Genomic DNA, 20,656 nt, shown 5'->3' on the forward strand with positions numbered 1-20,656 from the left:
TTTATCCCTTTCCCCAAAGTCTTGAAATTGGCAGGAAAGAAAAAATGCTCCAAATGTGTGGTCACGACTCAGCACGCAACGCCCTTCGTCATGATGAGAATCACGTCGGAATTTCTCTTGGTGACGTGAACTGGGTTAGCGCCACGCTACACAAGGCTTTTATGATTCCTAATGTCATTATACCCCTCGCTCTATTTTCCAAGTTGGACTATGATACGCACTAATAAAAGTGCACCTGGCACTTACTGGAAACTATTTCGAGCATTGCATTGGTCGTAAATCTGTCCTATTTTCCCCCTCGATAGTCCGTTTTTTGGATTTGTTGCAAAACATCGTTTCGAAACACCTTTTACGCAATTCATTACATTGTGTTGACGCGCCGCGTCTTTGGAAAGTATGCTGTCAGGAAGAAGTGGTTGTTCATTTTAAACCGCGTTGCGCGCACAGCACAGCAGACGCCACGCAGTTTTGTGGTACCTGTGGAGGACCGAGATTTGAGACGGGAGGATACCTGAGTGAAGAGGGGGCAACGACCTGAAAGCCGTGTTCGTGTTTCCGTTGAATGCTCAATTGGATTTGCAACAGCGAACTGAAAAGCTGCCTGGACGCTTTCAGCACCACGCCTGCGAACAGCTCCCGTTTCCCCCTGGCGCGTTTTTCCGTCTGGATGGGCACTATCTGTCTCCTTCTTTCGTAGTTGTGACTGACTGCAATGGCTTCTCACGGGTTTTGGTCTCTCGGTGGCCAAAATGCTGGTAATCCTAATGCTGGCAGCCAAAGCCCCAGTACACGTAAGTAAGGGCGAATAATTCGAGTTATCTGAGAACAAACATCACCATCAGCTATCAGTCTAATCTCTTATACACTATGCACCAGAATGTACTAAGCGGTAATATTCAAATCCTATGTGCATGGCAATATCATGATTAGCTCACAACGTGTGTGGGAAATGGGACATTTCCTATGGAGAACCTAGCCTAAATTTCCTAGTTCAAGGTTATGGTGATGTGAAAGTATAAAGCTTATTTCATTACGACGTGGCTGTTTTCATGTTTATTATTATGAATTCAGCTACCATGTCAATGGCAAAATCGCGGTGCCATTATGTCAGTAATTGTTGAAATTTCATTGTGATATTGTGGTGGAAATATTGCCTGTAAATAAACTGTCCTCGAATTTCGCTTTGACTGTATTTGTTTAGCAAGAGCATGGTGTCAGGCAGCGGCCCAAAAATTTCCTGGTGGTCTTGGATCGAAATTATGTGGTACGTTCTTCTGAAATTATCCTCTGTTTTTTTTTGCACATTTCGTTAAGTGCTATCATATTCGTAATTATTTCGGATATATTAAAATGCATGTCATACCCCTCCGTAATTTAAGATTTTTTACATCAGTAATAGCCTTGTAAGTCAGCATGAAAAGGTTTATTGTTTTGGGTTTACGATTTATGACTTGAATTATCTTCGGCTTTGCTGAAGCACTGCTAAATGTCGGCGAGGAAGCAGTCGACAAACCAGTCGACACATCAACCAAACAAGAGGAGGAGACACCGGCTGAGACCTGCGGTTGCAATAAACCATGTAATTGTTCTAAAGCAACCACCGGCTTTTCCGAGCTCTACTCAACAGGTACAAGCTGCCCCCCCACCTAATTTCCCCACGTTAAAAGCAAGGTGTATTGCATATTGCATACATGCATTTCTGTATTCTGTGTTAAATTAATCTGAACAAAATAGTCTGTAATGTGGAAACCAGGCCTATGCTTTGATTTTTTTTACATCTTTCTTCAAATTGTTGACTTTTGTTTTACATAAATATCGAATGACCTAAAGCATTGTCTGCAAGTCTAATAATTTTACTTGAAACGATTATTTTCAACAAGGTAGTCTGTTTGAATGCTTAGAGTATGTATTTTCTAAGGAAGCACCCTTTATCCGTTAATCATCAACCTGACCTTCCTTTGTCAAGGTTAAATGATCACTTAATCGTTACAGTGTCGTGTTTTCCATATTGTCCAATTACATTTTAATACTAAAATACATAGCAATTAAATATTTTACAGATCTTCTTCCTGCTCTGGATGGAGACATGAAGACAATGACTTTCCTCCAGGAGGTCGTGGATATCTTGTTATCCTATATTGTGGAGTCGTTTGATAGGTCAACGAAAGTAATCGATTTTCACTACCCTAATGAATTACTCCAAAGAAACAACTGGGAACTTTCCGATGAGCCTGAGAGCTTGGATGATATCCTTGTAAGTTGTCGGGCCACCCTGAAATACGCCATTAAAACAGGTAATTTGCATGCCCTTTTAACATTCGAGTTTTGCTTGAAAATGCTGGCTTTTGGGGTAGATTTAATTTATTTGTTATTTTAATGCCAGTCTGGCGATAAGTGAACAGCGTCTATGTTATTTGAGCTTCCCCTTATTTCCCCCCTTCTATTAGAAATAAATTGACGGGTTTCACTAAATTACAAATGACCCTTGTCATTGTAAAGACGTACTGTATCACAGATATATTATTTTACCTTGCTTAAATCAGATTTAAAACAGATTAAATCATGTATACGGTAGAGCCTAATATTTAGGCCTTCTCAACCCTGGGTAAGATTATGTTGGGCCATTCCCTAAAATCAAAGGCACAGACAATACACCAAAACATATTAGCATTTAAATGCCATTTTCACGGCCTAATTAAAATCTATAAGCATCATTAAATCTCTCTCATTTCATTTTCTATGTATAGCGCACCCCAGGTATTTCAATCAACTCTCTACTGGATTAGACATGGTTGGCCTGGCGGCGGATTGGTTGACATCAACTGCCAATACCAATATGTGAGTACTCCTGGCTCAATGCTCGACCACGTGGCGAGTTTCAGTCATTTCCTGCCCCAGGTTCCCCGCTCTGATGCCAACTTATTATGCGCCTGTTTCTTCTGATAGTGTTGGGAGCATCAAAGGGATCATTTGAAAGGAGTGAAATGAAAAGCCTGGCTTGAATCGAATCCAACATTAAATTACCCTCTCGCCCTTCCCCCAAGTTAGCCCCCTGAACATATTCACGCTGAGAAAATTAAAATTATTTGAGCTATGACCATTAAAGGTTACTTTCAGGTTAGTCTGCGAAGTGTTCCTTAGAACTGCTGACAGGCTAGGCAAATTGCAGGCTAGGCAAATTGGGTAGTGCAGTAAAATGTAGATTTTGTCTATTCATTTACAATTAAATAACTAAAACTGAAAATCCTCCACATTTGGAAATAAGATGATTCAGAAGGTGTGGTACACATTATATGTTTAAAATATTCTATTACAAATATTCCCTATCAGTAATTTATTTTTCCAGTCCATCTTTCAAGATGAAGTGGCAATTTAATAGTATCATTATCACCTTTTCAGGAAATTCTTAGTAAAATGTTTACTGAATAATATTTTTTTTGTGTGTGTGTGGAAAGACATCAAATATCTTTAACTTGAAGGATTTGCCAATGTAGGAGCCCCTGTCTGTGTATCACCCTAGTTTTCTCCTCCTGTTCCTGCGCCTCTATTTAACAACCTCAACATGCCCTCAAACTGTCAATGACATGCTGTTGCAAAAGCACAGGCCGAGACTGTTGTGAAACAGGGGAAAAAATGTGGACTCTTTTTTTGGCTGCTGCTTTGGCGTTTTGTGTAACTGGGTCATGTGGTCTCCCGGTGCTGGACAGGTTCACCTATGAGGTGGCGCCAGTGTTTGTGCTGCTGGAATACGTCACGCTCAAGAAGATGAGGGAGATCATTGGCTGGTCCGATGGACGAGGCGACGGCATCTTCTCTCCCGGTAAGCGTCACGCGAGGAGCGTGCCTCACAGGGCTCCACCCACTCCGCACCACCACCCCCACCCTCCGCCTCCCCTCCTACCCCCTCCCCGACTCTCTGACTTGTTTCCTAATTTTGATGGAGCAGAGTGTCCGCCTGTCCTTCACGTTGCATCACAGCCTCCATTTTGATCAGTGGGTGTATCACACAGTCCAGAGACGTACGTATGTAATGAATGAGACATATGCAATGCACAAGGCCCAGTGTAAGCCCCCTCATGCTTCGATGGCTAGCCAAGAACCCAACATCAGGTGTGGTAATACCACACACTTGTAGGCCAGACAGACACTGAAGCTACTTCATTTAAACCTTTTTGACAGGTTTATTTTTTTTTTACTTTGTCTACTTGGTCAGCTTCACATGTTTTTGTGTACCGCTAATCAGTGGTGTTTCTGTTTTAGTACGCTTTTTAGATAGAGAATGGCTTACTCAAAGACACAGAGGAGCAAGATGGAGACAAAAACAAGATGTGTGTGAGAGCAAGAGAGAGAGAGAGCAAGATTTAGCGCCCACATCAGGATGCTGTTTGCTCTTTGTCCGGCTGTGTGGAGTGATATAGGCAGCTGTGTGTTGCCTTTGGCTGAGGCTGCACATCCTCATCACCTGCCTTTCATAATCACTGGTGGAAGGCTGAGGCGCTCTGTCTTTCTCCCCTAGGTGGCGCCATATCCAACATGTATGCCATGCTGCTGGCACGCTTCAAGATGTTCCCTGAAGTGAAGGAGAAAGGAATGTCGTCGATCCCCAAACTAGCAGCTTTCACTTCGGAGCATGTAGGCTCTATTTTTGTTCTTTTTTGTACTCTCTTCATTTTTCATTTTCTATGTTATGATAGCTCCTCTTTCTTTGCTTTGTTTTCTGTCTTTCTGGCTTCAGACAGGTTAATAAATTATGATTTTAGAGTAGGCTATGCCATCCTCATAATCTGTATCTTGGAATTCATATGTTGATATATTGATTATTTCTAATATGAGTGTACTCTAAAAAGGGGACCTGATAGTAGAGAATGTGGATTTAAAATATCATGTATGATATGATGAATTTGTATGCTGTGACTGTAATGTATAACAAGTGATCGATGACCAATCAGAAGCCATCCTCTGTCCCATGTTTACGAGATAAATGCAGTTCATTGGTAGGCAATCAAAGGTGTTATCACAGAATATCAGATGAGGGACATCTTAGATTGGAGAGTTTAAAATGGGGAATTTTAAAAGAGAGCATCTTTTTCATTATATTTGTAGGCAGAGATTGTCTATTTCCATTTGCCATAAAAGTCATCACACTGATGTTCAGAGACAAGGGGATATTATCCTTGTAGCCATAATAACTCATGGGAAACAACTAGTCGTAAGCAGATGTAATAGATCATATACTTCATGCATTCTCTTGAATTGTCCCTATCATTTTATGATGAAGGACTTCAAGAAGTCATTGATTATGAATATCTATAGACATTTTCATGTGAAAAAATGACCAATGACATTTTTTGTGTTGCAGAGCCATTTCTCCATCAAAAAAGGAGCTGCTGCTCTTGGCATCGGGACAGAGAGTGTCATTTGCATCAAGGCAGATGAGAGGTGAGTACAGAATACAGATGTTGTCACAGCCGTGATGCTACACACAGTAGACTTGGTGTATTGTTTGTTGTCTCTGATTGATTGAGATGATTGACATGAGCTCAAATAAAAACATAATTTCTTTTTTATTCCTCTTTTATTCCTACTTTTATTCCATTACTTTTGCCTTCACCAGAGGGAAGATGATACCGTCCGACCTTGAGAAGAAGATCCTGGAAGCGAAGCAGAAGGTACAGTCTGAACGCTCGTCTCCCCTCGTCCCTGCCTGACCATTCTCTCAGAAACATTTCCCCATCTAATCGACTTTTATGGTCGAGCGGTGCCCAACAAGCTCACAGGAAAAGATTTACTTTTCAACAAAATGCTCCAACAGCTTATTGCATGTTATTGCACCTCTCTGATGAGGTGTAAGAAAACTATCAGTATCACTAGCTGCTCCAGTGCTCTGTGGAAGTGAATAGCTTTTGGACAAGTTTGAAATGACAATGACATATTGCTACCCCATTGGCTGGAAGCTCAATCAAAACTCTCTCCATCACGCATGATTAACATGTATGCTTTTTCAATACATAATATATAGTTTAAATATTATGTGGTGAAAGGAAATTCTACGTTCATGTACCGGTAGACTTTGTTGAGTAGATGTGTTGAAACAACATTCCATTAATATTTAACATATGAAACTTATTAGGTGTTGGGTATGTGTGGTAATCATCCTGCCCTCTGGCCAGCTCCAGCTGCATATTCTGAAGTCACATCCTTTCCCTCTGAAAGGACCTGTTTAAACTGATGGAGTGGTCAACATGATTTCCAGACGTTGTATGGCGGTCCATCCAGGCAGTAAAGTGTCGCCTGTGAATATCTTGTGTCCCTCCAGGGTCTCGTTCCGTTCTTTGTGAGCGCCACGGCCGGCACCACTGTCTACGGAGCCTTTGATCCACTCATCGCCATCTCGGACATCTGCAAGAAATACGACGTCTGGATGCACGTGGACGTGAGTGGGCATGTTTTTCTCCTCTGCTGAAGGAGGGGGGGTGAGATGGCCGTCGCAGATTCACAGCAGAGTCTTTCAAAAGAGGAGGCTGATCTCATTTGCAGATCTCCGAGGCCTTAGCTAGCGTGTCTCCATATTAAAAGGGTCAATACGAGTATGTAGTCATTTGAAGTACTTGCTTTTTCGCTCAGTGCACTTTCAGACACATTTTTGTTCTTACAGTAAAAGCCCTTTAATGTGTTGCAATGTTTGTACATCACACTGTTTCTCTTGATGAGGGGTGCACGTTATGATTATTAAGTGAGCTCTGCATTGTAAACAGAAGGTATTTATTATGTCAGTTCAAAGTATGTGTGCGTGTATGTGTGTGTGTGTGTGTGTGTGTGTGTGTGTGAGAGAGAGAGCGAGAGAGAGAGAGAGAATGAGTATGCTACTGCATGTCACTCTGAGTGGCGCTGGATAAATAGGTGTCTATTGTCATCTCATTAGTTTGTGACTCCATCATGCCTTTCATGTAGCCCATCGGTTTGTTGTTAGGAGTCTGGGCACACAGCTGTAGCCTCACCCAGCCCAGTCGAAGAGTAAGGAGCCACACACACACACACACACACACACACACACACACACACACACACACACACACACACACACACACACACACACACACACACAATTCTGCATGCAGCTGACCTGCTAGCCCAAGGGTGAGCCATTTAGAGTCTGTGTCACTGCAGACCAGACGAGAACAAGAGAGTGATGAAGCTCTTTCCCTTTTTAGACTCCCTCTGTCAAAACGCTCATTAACTTGCTGGGCGTTACAGTCTGGTGTGCTGGTAGCCTTCCTGTCCACTTTTGTCCTCATCTAAAATTCCATAGGAGGATGAATGATATCAGTCCATGTATGGCTGAATCTTGTAATCGTTCAAATTGGGACTGAGAAATGTTGTTATGTAGGTGGGCTGTTTTTTTCATAGTGTGTGAACTGAATGAGACACATACTTCTCTCTGACTGTGTGTGTGTGTGTGTGTGTTTGTGTGGGGGGGGGGGTGAGAGAGAGAGAGAGAGAGAGAGAGAGAGAGAGAGAGAGAGAGAGAGAGAAGAGAGAGAGAGATGCTTCTTGGCACAGGCAACATTATGGGCTTGTTCAGGAAGAAGGTGTTATCCAAATGCCATGTTGAGTTCTCACCAGGTGTGATGTTACCGTGATGATTTTATAGCACCTGTTCTGTGTGTGTGTGTGTGTGTGTGTGTGTGTGTGTGTGTGTGTGTGTGTGTGTGTGTGTGTGTGTGTGTGTGTGTGTGTGTGTGTGTAGGGTGCCTGGGGAGGCAGTCTGCTCATGTCGCGGAAGCACCGGTGGAAGCTGAACGGGGTTGAGAGGTCAGTCTTGTGATCTCCTCCCCACTTCCTGTCAATTTGTCGCTGTTGGGATTTGTGTTGTGTTGTTGTCTTTATTCTATTCGTTTATCTATTCATTTTCATAATGTTTTTGTTAATTAATTATAGTTGGTTCATTTAGTTGGTTTATTATTTATGTATTCATAATCAGGATTGTCAGGATTTAATGTTGTTTTCCTGGTACCGATTTTTCATTCCTCTGAATAGTATTGTGATTACAAAATTTCATTTCTCTTGGCATACATTTGGGAGTGTGTCAGTTTATGGGAACGTAGCCTTACAATGGAGATAATTTTATCTTGTCTTCAATACTATATTCATTTATCACCCGGTGAGTGAGAAGAAATACTCTTATCTGATTGGCTGGCGGGGTGGCTTTAATTTTCTGAATAACGGGACACCTATGAAGTAGATCTGGTAAAAAAAAGTTTAATCGCCGTTCCATATCAATGCTTATGAATGGTAACTATAACAACCATAGTAGGACGACGGTTGAGCCTGGGGGCAGGCTTTGCAACAATGGAATCAACTGTAAACAAGCTACATGTAACTGTCCATGCTATCGCTGTTATAGGGCCAACGAAAGTTGTACAACAAGTTACCGCATGTTTCCTTTGCGTGTTATAAAGGCATGGCTTTACAGTAGCAACCGGGTGATAAGCGGGATAACTGCCTTCGAGGTGTGTCCAGTTATACGGAATTAATAGACTCGGGCGGACGCAATTCCCCTCCACTGCATGTATAACAGGACACCTCGGCGGCCGTTATCCCTTACTTAGTGTATATGACTATGCTTATGATGGTTTGCACTTTTGCAGGGCCAATTCAATGACCTGGAACCCCCATAAGATGATGGCCGTCCCACTGCAGTGCTCCGCCCTGCTGGTCAGAGAGGAGGTATGCAGGTGTTGCCCGGTGGTCAACCCATCGGTCTGGGCCCTAGGGAATGCATGACCTGGGTGCCCCATGAACCCATGAAAAAGGCTTGCAAACATCAATCTTTGTTACAGTACTGTAACATTGCTCAAGGGCCACATTGGGTTTTGAAAATTGTCCGGTGTGCCGCACAACAACGCCCCCCCCCCCCCCCCCCCCCCCCCCAAACAACACACACATAAAAAAGTACATTTTTTAGCCTATCATTTAGTATCAAAAGTATTTTTTTTTTAAATATTAATTGCTTAAAAATTACTGCTAATTTGATGCTGTTTAACAAATGTATAAATTATGCACTGTCGCTTTATGAATTCACGTTTATTTCTTCTCAATGATCTACTGCCTGCTCCGCTATGGCTAGTGCTGTACCTATGGCTGTGCCCTCTCACAGTTTATAAATGATCAGTAGTGAGAACTACTGTTGCCTTCATGATTTCCTTTTAAAAGTTTCTCATAAGAAGGAGATATCATATATCAATGCCAAGCCAGCTGGAACCTGCCGCTCTCTCTCCCTCTCATGAGCGCATGACGCGTTCCCAATTAAATGGCTCGCATAACGTTCACGTTAGATCTGCTGCAAAGGAGATAACTAAGAGTAGGCCTATCATCTCTATTTAACATGATGTTTTGACATTGACATTGTAAACGTTCTCTAATGAGAGTGAAAAGCAGTTTGCAGTAAAGCTAACCAACGTCGTTTCTAACGCAGGAAAAAAATAGCGAGCAGCCTGATAACTAAATGAAATGCTCGGCGGGCCGGATGAAAGTGCTTGGCGGGCCGGAGTTTGCTCACCCCTGCTATAGATAGATAGATACTTTATTGATCCCCAAGGGGAAATTCATCTATTTATTGCTCATTCATTCATTCATTCATTTATGTATTATTTTACTTACCGTACTCACTCGTTGATTCAGGGTCTGATGCAGAACTGCAACCAGATGCACGCAGTCTACCTGTTCCAGCAGGACAAGCATTACGACCTGGGCTATGACACAGGGGACAAGGCCCTGCAGTGTGGGCGCCATGTGGACATCTTCAAGCTGTGGCTCATGTGGAGGGCCAAGGTGAGAGCAGCAGAGTCAGTGCTCCACTAGACAGCATGCTGGGCTGCTGGCCGGTGGCCTGTCCAGTATGAAATGGTCTGGTGTGTGTACAGTATAATGTACAGTTCTACATCCTCTGACAGGTTTTAGTCAGGTTCACTATATATTTTTGGGGGATTTGGTAAACTATACATTTTTGGAAAGGTTATTGTATAAGGAGTCAGAAAATCGATGTTTGCATTTGCCCAGATGTCTATGTGGCCATGTTGATTTAAAAAAAAAAAAAATTGAATTTGTAATATTTTGGCTACTGAATAAGCTGGAATGTTGGAATTTAAATAGCTAAACCCACAGGATCATGGAATCCAATGGTGCTAGTTACAAAACTACAAGACTTTACCCCATTATGTCCAGTATGAAATGGTCTGGTGTGTGTATCATGTACAGCTCTGACAGGTCTGTGCGTATCTTCAAAATGTGTACTTGTTGGTTAACGTGGCTTTAAAGTGGTTAAATGTGGGATATTTGTAGGTTTTGAGTCTTGAACGTTGTTACTCAGCACTCTTCCTTTGCATTGTATTTTATACAGCGCCACACGTGCCACAAAGTGATATTACAACAGAGACGGCCCGCCACTTGCTGATCTGCATTCTAACTTCAATAGTTAGTTTACAGAGCTTATGCGTTTTTTGACACTGCATCAAAAGGGTTGTTTTTTCACATCCCGTTGTTATGTCTAGGTCATTTTTGAATGTTTTAAACTAAAAACTCCACATAGCACCTTTAAGGTATCACCATGAAGGATCTCTGTTGATAAGGCCTGCTCTGTTGATAAGTTCTGCTACATCAGGTGTAATCAGTTGGTGATTACGGTAAAGGAAGGAAATATAATAGTTTTGCAACAGTTCAGGTTTCTATAGCAAGATGCATATGGGCACTTTTGCATTGTTTCAGTGTACTTGCAAAGTTTACCCTTGTCCTTCTTATCTCTTGGCTCAGAGTTGTAGACTTGATTGACAGTATGAGTGGGCCGGTGTCTCCTCCTAGCAGCTCCTGATAGCGTGCTTAGAGGCCTGATGCAGGCTTGTCGTGATCAGCAGATTCTCTGGCTCTTGACAGTGAGCGGTAAGGGTAATTGCTTATCCTGCCACGGCTATGTGTATTGGCAGAAACTGACGTAGTGCAGACAGCGATTGCTGTTTCTTTGCTTTGTGCTGCTGTCTCTGCTGCTTTATGCCCTTCTTACATTTTACTCTCAATGCACCTTTGAGTTCTGTGGTTCTCAATGCACCTTTGAGTTCTGCAGTTCTTAATGCACCTTTGAGTTCTGCGGAGCATTCACAATCGTCGGTTCATGCCGGGCCCAGGGGGTTATGTTTCATATGGGAAATAAAGCCACTGCTGGAATTTAGGTCCAGAGGTTTTCTGATGCCTTGTCATTAAGAGATTTTTATGTGATTTGTGAGCCAAGACACACGCTTTCAATCAAGCCATAGTAGAGAAACACTTCATCAGATGTATGTCTTAGTTGTAAATGGAGTAACCTGAGTCCGTCTGCTTTACACACATTTTTTTGACTACGGAGAACCTGGTGCTGATGCTTAATGCAGCCCAGGACATGGCAACTGTCCATCCTCACTGACCTGTCATATGTGTAACAAGAGATATAAGGTCAAGTCACTGGGATACAGTTTCCCTGCTTCAAAAAGAGCTGTGGATGGTTCTGGAATAATCATTTAGCTTTGCTCTCAGTGGATGGATTGTATTGTTTAAGTTGCCATACCATCTGGCTGGAGGTCTCTATTTGTTAATGTTCATTCCCAGCTGTTGTGCTGTGATCACAAATATTTTGTCCAGGCGGGGAGAGTGCTGTTGATTCTTAGGTTGACCTGTCAGAGCTGTTGCCATGGTTTCGCTCCTTCATGTATCAGACCCTGGGGGGGAAATCACCCTGTCAGACGATTTATGTTAACACTTGTGTGTGTATGTTTTGTGTGTGTGTGTGTGTGTGTGCGTTCACAGGGCACCATCGGTTTTGAAGCTCAGATTGACAAGTGTCTGGAGCTGTCCGAGTACCTGTACAACAAGATCAAGGACAGGGAAGGATATGAGATGGTCTTTGACGGAAAAGCAAGTGTCCACTTTAGTCCCTCTCTCTCTGTCTCGCTCCCTCCTTCTGTTTTGTCTTTGCTAACGTTATTGATGCTTTCCTTTGTCCCTTCTAATGGCTCCGCCACACTGGACGACAAGATGAATGGTGTTGCTGTGAACATGAAAAATGTCTTTGATTCCCTTCAAAGGTGTCACCGCACTGTGATGCCATTATTCTGGATGGCGAGCATGAAATGACAGGCAATTAGTCATACTACATATAGACATGCAGATGGCTTCATTCTGTGTCACAGTTCTGCTTAAAATGTACTATACCCGTATGCACATAACAAACAACGTCCCCCCTTCATGTTTAGCATTTCACAGAGTGTTTGGTAATGTGGTGCGTGTCGTGGGCTGTTTTTAGAGGTCATTGCTGCTAGCCAGAGTTTCTCCTTGAAACGAATGGGAAATGCATCAAGGCTAATTTGCATGTAAATGGACGTCGCCGCTAAACTGACATAACAATTTTGCTCTGGGGTCCCACGCTGCCTGCCGACCTCAGCAGCCAATGAGCAGAGACGAAGTGGCGCGGTGCGGTTACTTAAACATAATCGAACGCTTGGGATTATAAAAACATTATCCCAGCTGCTAGAAAGCTATTTCGCTGCTTGCTGCAGTGGGGATTCCAAAAATATGCACCTGCTGTGGTTTCTGCGCCTATAAAAGCCAACGCTTTCAAAATCTAACTGTAGCTGCAGATTTATTCAATCTTTAATTGTATACAATATGTTTGATTTAACACTCGTTTTGTCATTCTCAAAACCTACTTTTTATTCTCAATCAGTACATGTGTTCAGTGATTTTAGATTTATATTTTTTGTCTGTTATGTATCAGTGCTTATTATTCCATCTGATTTGAAGTCTTGAATACTATCTTATCCTCTATCTTTTGCGCATGAGTTGAATGAAGTGTATTTGACTCAGACTGATGATAGATGCAGGTTCAGTGCTAACAGGACTGTGCATTCTGCTCTGCCTCTGCTACAGCCTCAGCACACCAACGTGTGCTTCTGGTACCTTCCGCCCAGCCTGCGCTACGTGGAGGACAAGGTGGAGAAGCAGAAACGCCTGCACAAGGTGCCATTTGATTTCCTTGTGCCTCAGCTCTGGGGTTTAATACATATTTAAATGCTGCTAAGAACACTTATCTTGTTTACTCCTGTGTACTTAATATATATGTACAGTGTATAGATATATATATATATAGAGAGAGAGAGAGAGAGAGGGGGAGAGAAGAGAGAGAGAGAGAGAGGAAAAGTAGCTGGGTCAGGAGACAGAAAAGGGGACTGCAGAAAGAGAACATATAGCCTAAATCTAAAAATGAGCCTCCAGTATTGGAACAATCAACAATGTAGTGAAAAATGTGTTGTGAATGTAGTGTTGTATACACCTAAGGACCACCAGTGGAAATAGAATGCATTTGTGTGTGTGTGTGTGTGTGTGTGTGTGTGTGTGTGTGTGTGTGTGTGTGTGTGTGTGTGTGTGTGTGTGTGCGTGTGTGTGCGCGCGTGAACATGCGTGCGTGTGTTTGTGTGTGCATGTTGATATCCTGGGAGACCAGTCATCCTGATTGGTCGTTGGCTGGTTTAGTGTCAGCCTCAGGCAGCCGAGTCCTTAGCAGCTCTTATCAGCAATTAAGGTAGAAAGCAGGAGCGTGCCAAACATACAAAGAGCTCCTCACACATCCGTCACTTACACAGATAAACACACACGCACACACACACACACACACACACAACCCATACACACTCACACACACTTACACGCATGCATGCACGCACGCACGCACGCACACATGCACGCACCCACACACACACACACACACACACACATGCACACAAACACATTCACAATGTGCATTGGCACATGGTGAGCACTGTACTTGTATCCCTTCCTCTGTACAGTACATTATTTCTTTTTAGGTACGATTTTGAGATCATAAACATAATTGTGCTGCTGATAATTTTTTGCCTTTGCAATAGAAAATATTACAGTGATGAGTTAGCAAAATCAGGCTATCAGTATCAAAATCAGTAAGTAAGCTCTAAGAGAGTCATCTGTTCAAAGATATCAGCAACATGTTGGCTATGAGTGGACAAAGCCTACATAATAAGCCTCTATAGTCATGCTTGCATTACACATCACCAATCTGCACTGACCAACCCAGTCTGCAAGTGTCTGGAGTGTCGTCTTTTTTATGTGAAGTCTTCAGGGCCCCAAAGTACTGAACTAGCAAGTAGAAGGCAAGTAGCAACTCAGACCATTGAGGGCTCCCTGTGCATCAACCCAGGCATCTATAAGCACATTTGTAAAATAAAGTTCATGACTTTTAAATCAGTCCTTGTGACAGCTCAGGGAGGAAACACATTCACACTGTTAAAAACAGTTAAGGGAAAGTGATGGCCCTGTCCAATGCATTCCTCTCCATTTGAGCCTATCCTGTTGTGACTGGTGTTTATGAAGGAGTAGAAAAGGCCCTCCACCTCACTGTGGACAGCATTTCTGAGGGTGATTGTTCAGCCAAAGCCTCTGGCAAAGTAAGGAGTTCACAAAAGAACACCTGCAACCCATTTGGGAGGAGAAATAGACGATAATTATAACATTCTAAAAGCTGCCAACGCACTACTTTGCAGGTCTGTCCTTTGCCCCCTCCCCCCTTTTTTCTGGCATGCACCTGTGTTCAGTGAAACAGTGAAACAAAAACATTTTTGTGAATATTGCATTCATAAAACATTTGTATCTGGTGTCTGCAATGGCTCTGCTATAGAGCTTATTTTCCTCAAAAGCATTTTAGTATATTTGTAATGTTCTAATCTTGCCTTCAACACGTTCAACATGTTCCCTTCATTGACTTCAGATCTTCACCACCTACATATATTGTACAAATTCACTCATTGACTTTTTTTTATTATATAGTTCGGATTAACTGTTACTTCAAGTAAGTGTTAACCATGCAAGTACGCCTGCTTTAAAATGCACCGTACGAGCAGATTAGCCTACTAATCATACATAAATAAAGGAAAAGTGGGGACATGTTGTAGTCCCTAATAACCATTGTCCAGAGTGCCAAGATATGTGCTGCTGGCAAAGAGAATTCCTAGAGAGGCCTTTGTGTATGAATGTGCTTCAGTGAAGCATGGGGTTGTAATTACGTATGAGAGACAATCACACTGGCCTGAACTGCCCGTCTCCGCCAATAAGGCCACCACTCAAAAGTGGCAGGGCATCCCATTGTGGTCATCAGAGGAAGGACTGCAATTCCTTTTCACCCACAGAAACAACCCTCAGCGTCTTAGGCAATTTAATCCCAGACAGGCACTGTGGCCAATCCTCTGCAAGGCACGAAAATACTGTTGATTTGTTATTGTGTGTGTTAAGATGTGCTAATTTCTACGAACATCATTTTGATTGCTTAGAAGTACCAGACTGCAGATAAAAGCAGAGCCATGATGAACCCAGATGGAAAAAGAATATTTGAAACTTAAATAAAAAGCCATTTCATAACACAAGAGAAACCAACAACTGGATTTTATCATTACCATGTCACAATGTCTGTCTAGCCAACTGCAGAGCGGTTGACACTTAATTGAATCTCGCTCCTCTTGGTACATCAGCAGTTCACGTTTGCAGAAACCAGAGAGGGGTTATCAAACTCCAAATAAATTACTCCTACCAGGTGTCACTGAACGATAACTCCTCTCGTCTGAGTCATGTGCCGGACGTGTGACAGGTCCAGCTGTGCGTAGATTTACCTGTCAGCCGTGCCGGCTCTGCCTGCCTGACCGAGGCCCTGCCGAACGTAATTTGCCTGTCTCCTGATAGCGTGATTGAGGGCAGTGTGAGCGGTGCAGAGACGAGCAGAAGTTTGATGGAGGGAAGCAGATAAGAGAGCAGGGGCAATCGGATTGTGCCGTAAAACTGGAAATTAAACACACAGAGGCGGAACTTGCACTGTGTCAAAGCAAAAGATGCCATCTTCCTTTTAACTGCAGAATGTCATACCATTTATTACCACTATATATAACATGATGTAACCAGATCCCATATTTTGTTAAAACAGGTTTTACAGTATGTGGCCTTTGTATAAATTATGTGAATATATATTCAAATATATTTGAGATACATACAGTATGAATATACAGTATATGAACAACACAAGTGAGATAAGATATCTTACCTGTGTACAAGCTACAATATACCACACAAATATTTAAAAATATTTGTCTTAAAAAATATTTCTCTTAAAAAAACTTTCTCCACCTTGTGCTCCAGAATTCAATAAAAGACCTTTTACAAAGACCTTTTTTAAAAAACACAGTTCCCAAACCTGTGAGATGTGTCCATGTTTACAATTAGGCACATCATTGATACCTGTTCCCATTTGCTATACTGTAAACACTGACTCGTACCTGTGTTTATGCTCTCAGGTGGCCCCTGTGATCAAGGCCAGGATGATGGAGTACGGGACGACCATGGTGAGCTACCAGCCACAGGGGGACAAGGTCAACTTCTTCCGCATGGTCATTTCCAACCCGGCCGCCACCTTCGAGGATATCGACTTCCTCATCGAGGAGATCGAGCGGCTCGGCCAGGACCTCTGAGAAGCCTGAGCAACGCAAGAGTGCTGCGAGTCCCATGGCTGAGAGCTCAGATATGTGTCTCCCCTCCCCCGATGGATGAAATGTTTGTCTGTGAATGTACCAGTACTGCGATTCTTTACTTTGTCTCCTCTGACATCTCCTAGAGATAGTTATATTTAAGAAAACATCTAAACAAAACAAAAAAGACTTTAAAATCTTTCTCTCTATATTAATATACAGTATATATGTATACATATATATATTTCAGTATTGTAGCGATGTTGTGGCCTTCTCGGTCCAAAGCCATGTGAAAGTGTTTATGTCTGCTTTTCATGTCGACATTAGTGCATTTGATGTACCATCATAAGTACGTAGTGTAAGTATGAGGACATGTATTCTCCAATCCTAGTGCAATAGAAACTGAGTTAGTTTATACTAACCTTAACCAGACTTCATAAGTGCCAGAGATATATGAAATATCTTTTGATTTATTGAGGCACTTAAAGCTTACCTCAATTTGGGACTACTGCCTTTACAATCAATGGCGTCCTGTATTGAACTCTTAAGGTGTGTGTCTTTCTTTTTATGTCTAGAAAAATGTAATTATTGGAAAGAGGACATTTAGATTGTGGCTGTCTGGATGGATATCATATCTTTAATCAAAAAATAATACATTTCCTCGTTATGGTGGGTGCATTCATATTTCCAAAAAGCATTTATTTGACAGCTTTCACTTTTTACCTTATTTCATTCATTGCATCATCAGTTCACAGCTAGAATGAGTAACTAGAGTAAGTAACTCTAGAGAAACACAATGTCCTTCCTTCGTTAGGAATAGATACATTGTATGGGTATGCATCCGTCACAAATAATAATGTTTACGTAAATACTTTTTGAAAGTCATGAATGTTGAATAGATGGAACATGCTTTCTGTGTTAAGACACTGTTTAAGGCCCCTCCAGTCAAGTGTTACCTGGCCGCTTTCAGTGAAGTCCAGGACAGTGAGAATAGTGGCTGGTGATGAGGATGATGATAATGATGATGATGGCGATGATGATGATGATGATGATGATGATGATGATAACTATGACCATGACACAAACAAAATCATTTGCCAATTAGACCGAAGCACACAAACACCATTTGCCCAAAGCCCAGAACTAAAGGACTTCTGTTATTTGAACAGAATTTTCATATTTTTAGCGGGATAAAAGCCTCATGTCTGTTTCTTGGTTTGTTTACAACCTCCATCTTTAACTGTTGAAGATAGTGATTCCTGACGGAGTTTTTGCTCAGTCCTGACTTTGTCTGACTTGAGATTTTACCTTTTGGGAGAATACTGCTTGGCGTCCATGACCAGCTTGGATAGAGATGTGGTGTGGTTGCCAGTCGGAACTTTTATTGAGTTTTCATACTTAAATGGGTGCTGACATAAACATGGAGGACCATAGGTAATTTAGCGATGATGAATTTTATCACATAGAGAGGAGTTACTGTTTTTAAGTCCCTTGATTAATTTGCCAAGTGGACATTCTCAGTCTAGATAAGCTCAAAACCCTGGAAACCGATGTCAAGGTCCAAAGGTCAAAAACGTACAATCAAAAGCAATACAAGCCACATACTATATGATCCGTTGGCTTCTTTCCGTATCAGTTTTAATTTAAAAACAAAGGCAATAGGCTGTTTATATTCCCAACACATTACTTGAGATCCTATGATGTATATGGGAAAAGTTAATGAAAAATCACTCAAAATAATATTTATTGGATAAGCACCAGTTTTTGTGTGTTTTGTAGTTGATTCAGTCTGCTCATGCAGGCAGCATGACTATGTAGCGATGACATGAGGGAGGTAGGAGTCAACATTTTAAAAAGCACAATTACTTACTTACTTACGGCGTAGTTATCCGCATCAGCTTTCAGTTTGTAAATAGACTTTTAAGATGTCCATGACAGAGTGAAGATGTATGTGTATACATTGGTGTATATAAGGCAAATAACCAGAGTCTATTTGTGAAGTAAAATATTATTTTGTCTATTTAATAGAGATTATCTGACTTTAATCCCATTGGTCATTAATGCTTTTGGGTGACAGAGAGAGAGTATTTATGTGTGTGTGTGTGTGTATGTGTGTGTGTCAGACACATGAGGTATTAAACATGTCACCTAACTAAAGAGACAAATGAGTGAGGAGACAGGCTGCCAGCACATTCTCGAGTAGGATTTCAAAAGAATATGCAAAGCCATTTTTACAACACTAAAGCCCGTGGTCTTTGTGCCCAAGTGATATACTTGACAGGTTGTGCCAATATGTATTTTCCTTTGTGTGTTTGTAAATTTGTTGCCTTAGTATCAATTTTACAGTATTTGTCTTGTTCTTCTCAAGGAGAGTTTGTGCACTTTAGCTTTAATGTGCAAAGCTCTGATATGTGCAATGTTGAAATGGTTGTTCATCGTTTGATGTGGGATTTTAAAAGTTAGGGGAAAAAACAACAAAAACAATCAACAACTGTGATTTGTCGAATGTGTCACGCTTTTGAGTCTGTTTGAAGATTGAAAGTGGAAAGACTGGTTTATCTCCTGAAACCTTGCTTCTGTTATTCAATTGCTTTTGTAGTTTGAGCTGTACTTGTAGATATAACGAAGCTACCTTGTTCCTGTATCTACCTACACATCAACAGGCTAATTTATCTTTATATGGAACACAGAGAGAACAAAGTGGACTTTTTCTCTGTCCCCACTGAATTGGCAATCTCTCTGTGATTTTACAGCATCCAGTCACCTCAGCCTTGTGGAGGTAGTCTTGGAACATCCGCCATTTTGTTTTCTTAACTTGCTGTTGTTGCTGCTGTTGCTGCTACTGCTGCCACTGCTATTGGCCTTGCTCACTTTGCACGTGCATGAATGCTTTTGCCCCCTCTGCCCCCCAATCCCCATCGCACCCAGCTTGTGAATTTACAATCCTTGTGACAGTCTTACCCAACGTCTGCTCTTGTAGCGAGTGATTATTAGCATAGCTTTATGATATAGCATAGCGTTGCTTCAAGTACCTGTGTTGCCCACCCCCACCCCCACTCCCTGAAGATGGCTATGCGCTAAGCAAGCTAGGCAAGCAAGCATGCGCTCCTCGGCTCGACCCTGTCTGCTTTCTGCTGAACTGAGTCCTCTGTCTTTCTCTGTCTTTCCTCTTTCTCGCTCTTTTCTCTATCACGTGTCTATGGATGAAGCGCTGGTGTGTGTGTGTACACTATGTGTGTGTTTTTCTGTGGGTGCACAGCATGTTACCGCAAGTATCTTCTTCGCTTTTGAAATCTTCTCTCTGAAGCTTTGCCCCCCCACCCCCCCGGTAGCAGCAACCAGCTTTTGAAAAAAACAAACGTTTTTTTAGCACTGCTTACTGGCTAGCCACCAGGTCTTTCAGCCTTGCAGAGATATTTCCTGAGTCCATTTGTGATTATTTTTAGCAACCTGACAAAACAGGGTAACTCATGCCTCTGAAGTGAGTGTATTATTTTGTATAATTGATTTCTATTTCTCACTGTCAATTAACACCAGTGATGATGTGTCAGTCAAATTTTTCTGAAATCTTTAACTGGAACAACTGTGCAAGCGAATAGGGCGTCTGTTAAATCAGAAAATAATATATGTGTAAGATGCCAGCCTCTCTGAAACAAAAAAAAATGAAATAAACAAAACTGTCATTTTGGCCTGTATGTTAACCTCCCTGGGAAAATACAAAATAAACTTTCTCGCCAAACTGACTGCCTGACTGAGCCTTCGAATGCATGAGTGTCTCAATCCTGCTACTTTTTTTGTCATCCTGTGTTCTTCCCTGTATGGTTGTCTATTTCTCCTTTTAATGTCCAGTTTCTTAATCAAATGTGATCTCCATTCAGATGACAGTTCTTATTCAGTATTGATGAATAATTACAGTTCCAGCATTAAGATAAAGTCAAAAAAGCAAAGCATTAGGATGATTAGTGCAGGTGTAACAAAACCCTTTGTCACTCACAATGAGCTGATATGAACAAAGGTAAAACAATGTCCGCAGAGTTATATAAAGCCCTTGTTATGTAAACACTGAATGCCTTTTGTGAAGAGGAACACTTCAG

At 41.8% G+C, this 20,656-nt stretch overlaps 1 protein-coding gene across 1 annotated transcript; it reads left to right on the plus strand.

The window, feature by feature from the left end:
* The first annotated feature begins 75 nt into the window (after nucleotides 1-75).
* On the plus strand, nucleotides 76-20,305 carry gad2 (glutamate decarboxylase 2). The gene is made up of 16 exons (XM_042067856.1): nucleotides 76-791; nucleotides 1,202-1,264; nucleotides 1,478-1,627; nucleotides 2,061-2,294; nucleotides 2,748-2,838; nucleotides 3,708-3,820; nucleotides 4,517-4,632; nucleotides 5,360-5,439; nucleotides 5,615-5,669; nucleotides 6,317-6,433; nucleotides 7,748-7,812; nucleotides 8,649-8,727; nucleotides 9,682-9,831; nucleotides 11,833-11,940; nucleotides 12,952-13,041; nucleotides 16,392-20,305. The coding sequence occupies exons 1-16, from the start codon at nucleotides 713-715 to the stop codon at nucleotides 16,563-16,565; spliced, it is 1,764 nt and encodes a 587-aa protein (XP_041923790.1). The 5' UTR covers nucleotides 76-712; the 3' UTR covers nucleotides 16,566-20,305.
* The last annotated feature ends 351 nt before the right edge of the window (nucleotides 20,306-20,656 follow it).

Source organism: Alosa sapidissima, chromosome 17 (genome assembly GCF_018492685.1).
Source record: "Alosa sapidissima isolate fAloSap1 chromosome 17, fAloSap1.pri, whole genome shotgun sequence".
In the NCBI taxonomy this organism is placed as follows: Eukaryota; Metazoa; Chordata; class Actinopteri; order Clupeiformes; family Clupeidae; genus Alosa; species Alosa sapidissima.

Coding starts and splice junctions, on each gene's coding strand:
- gad2 (XM_042067856.1), top strand. CDS start 713: ATGGCTTCTCACGGGTTTTGGTCTCTCGGTGGCCAAAATGCTGGTAAT. Junction 4,633..5,359: donor CAGCTTTCACTTCGGAGCAT/GTAGGCTCTATT, acceptor TTTGTGTTGCAG/AGCCATTTCTCCATCAAAAA. Junction 5,440..5,614: donor TGCATCAAGGCAGATGAGAG/GTGAGTACAGAA, acceptor TGCCTTCACCAG/AGGGAAGATGATACCGTCCG.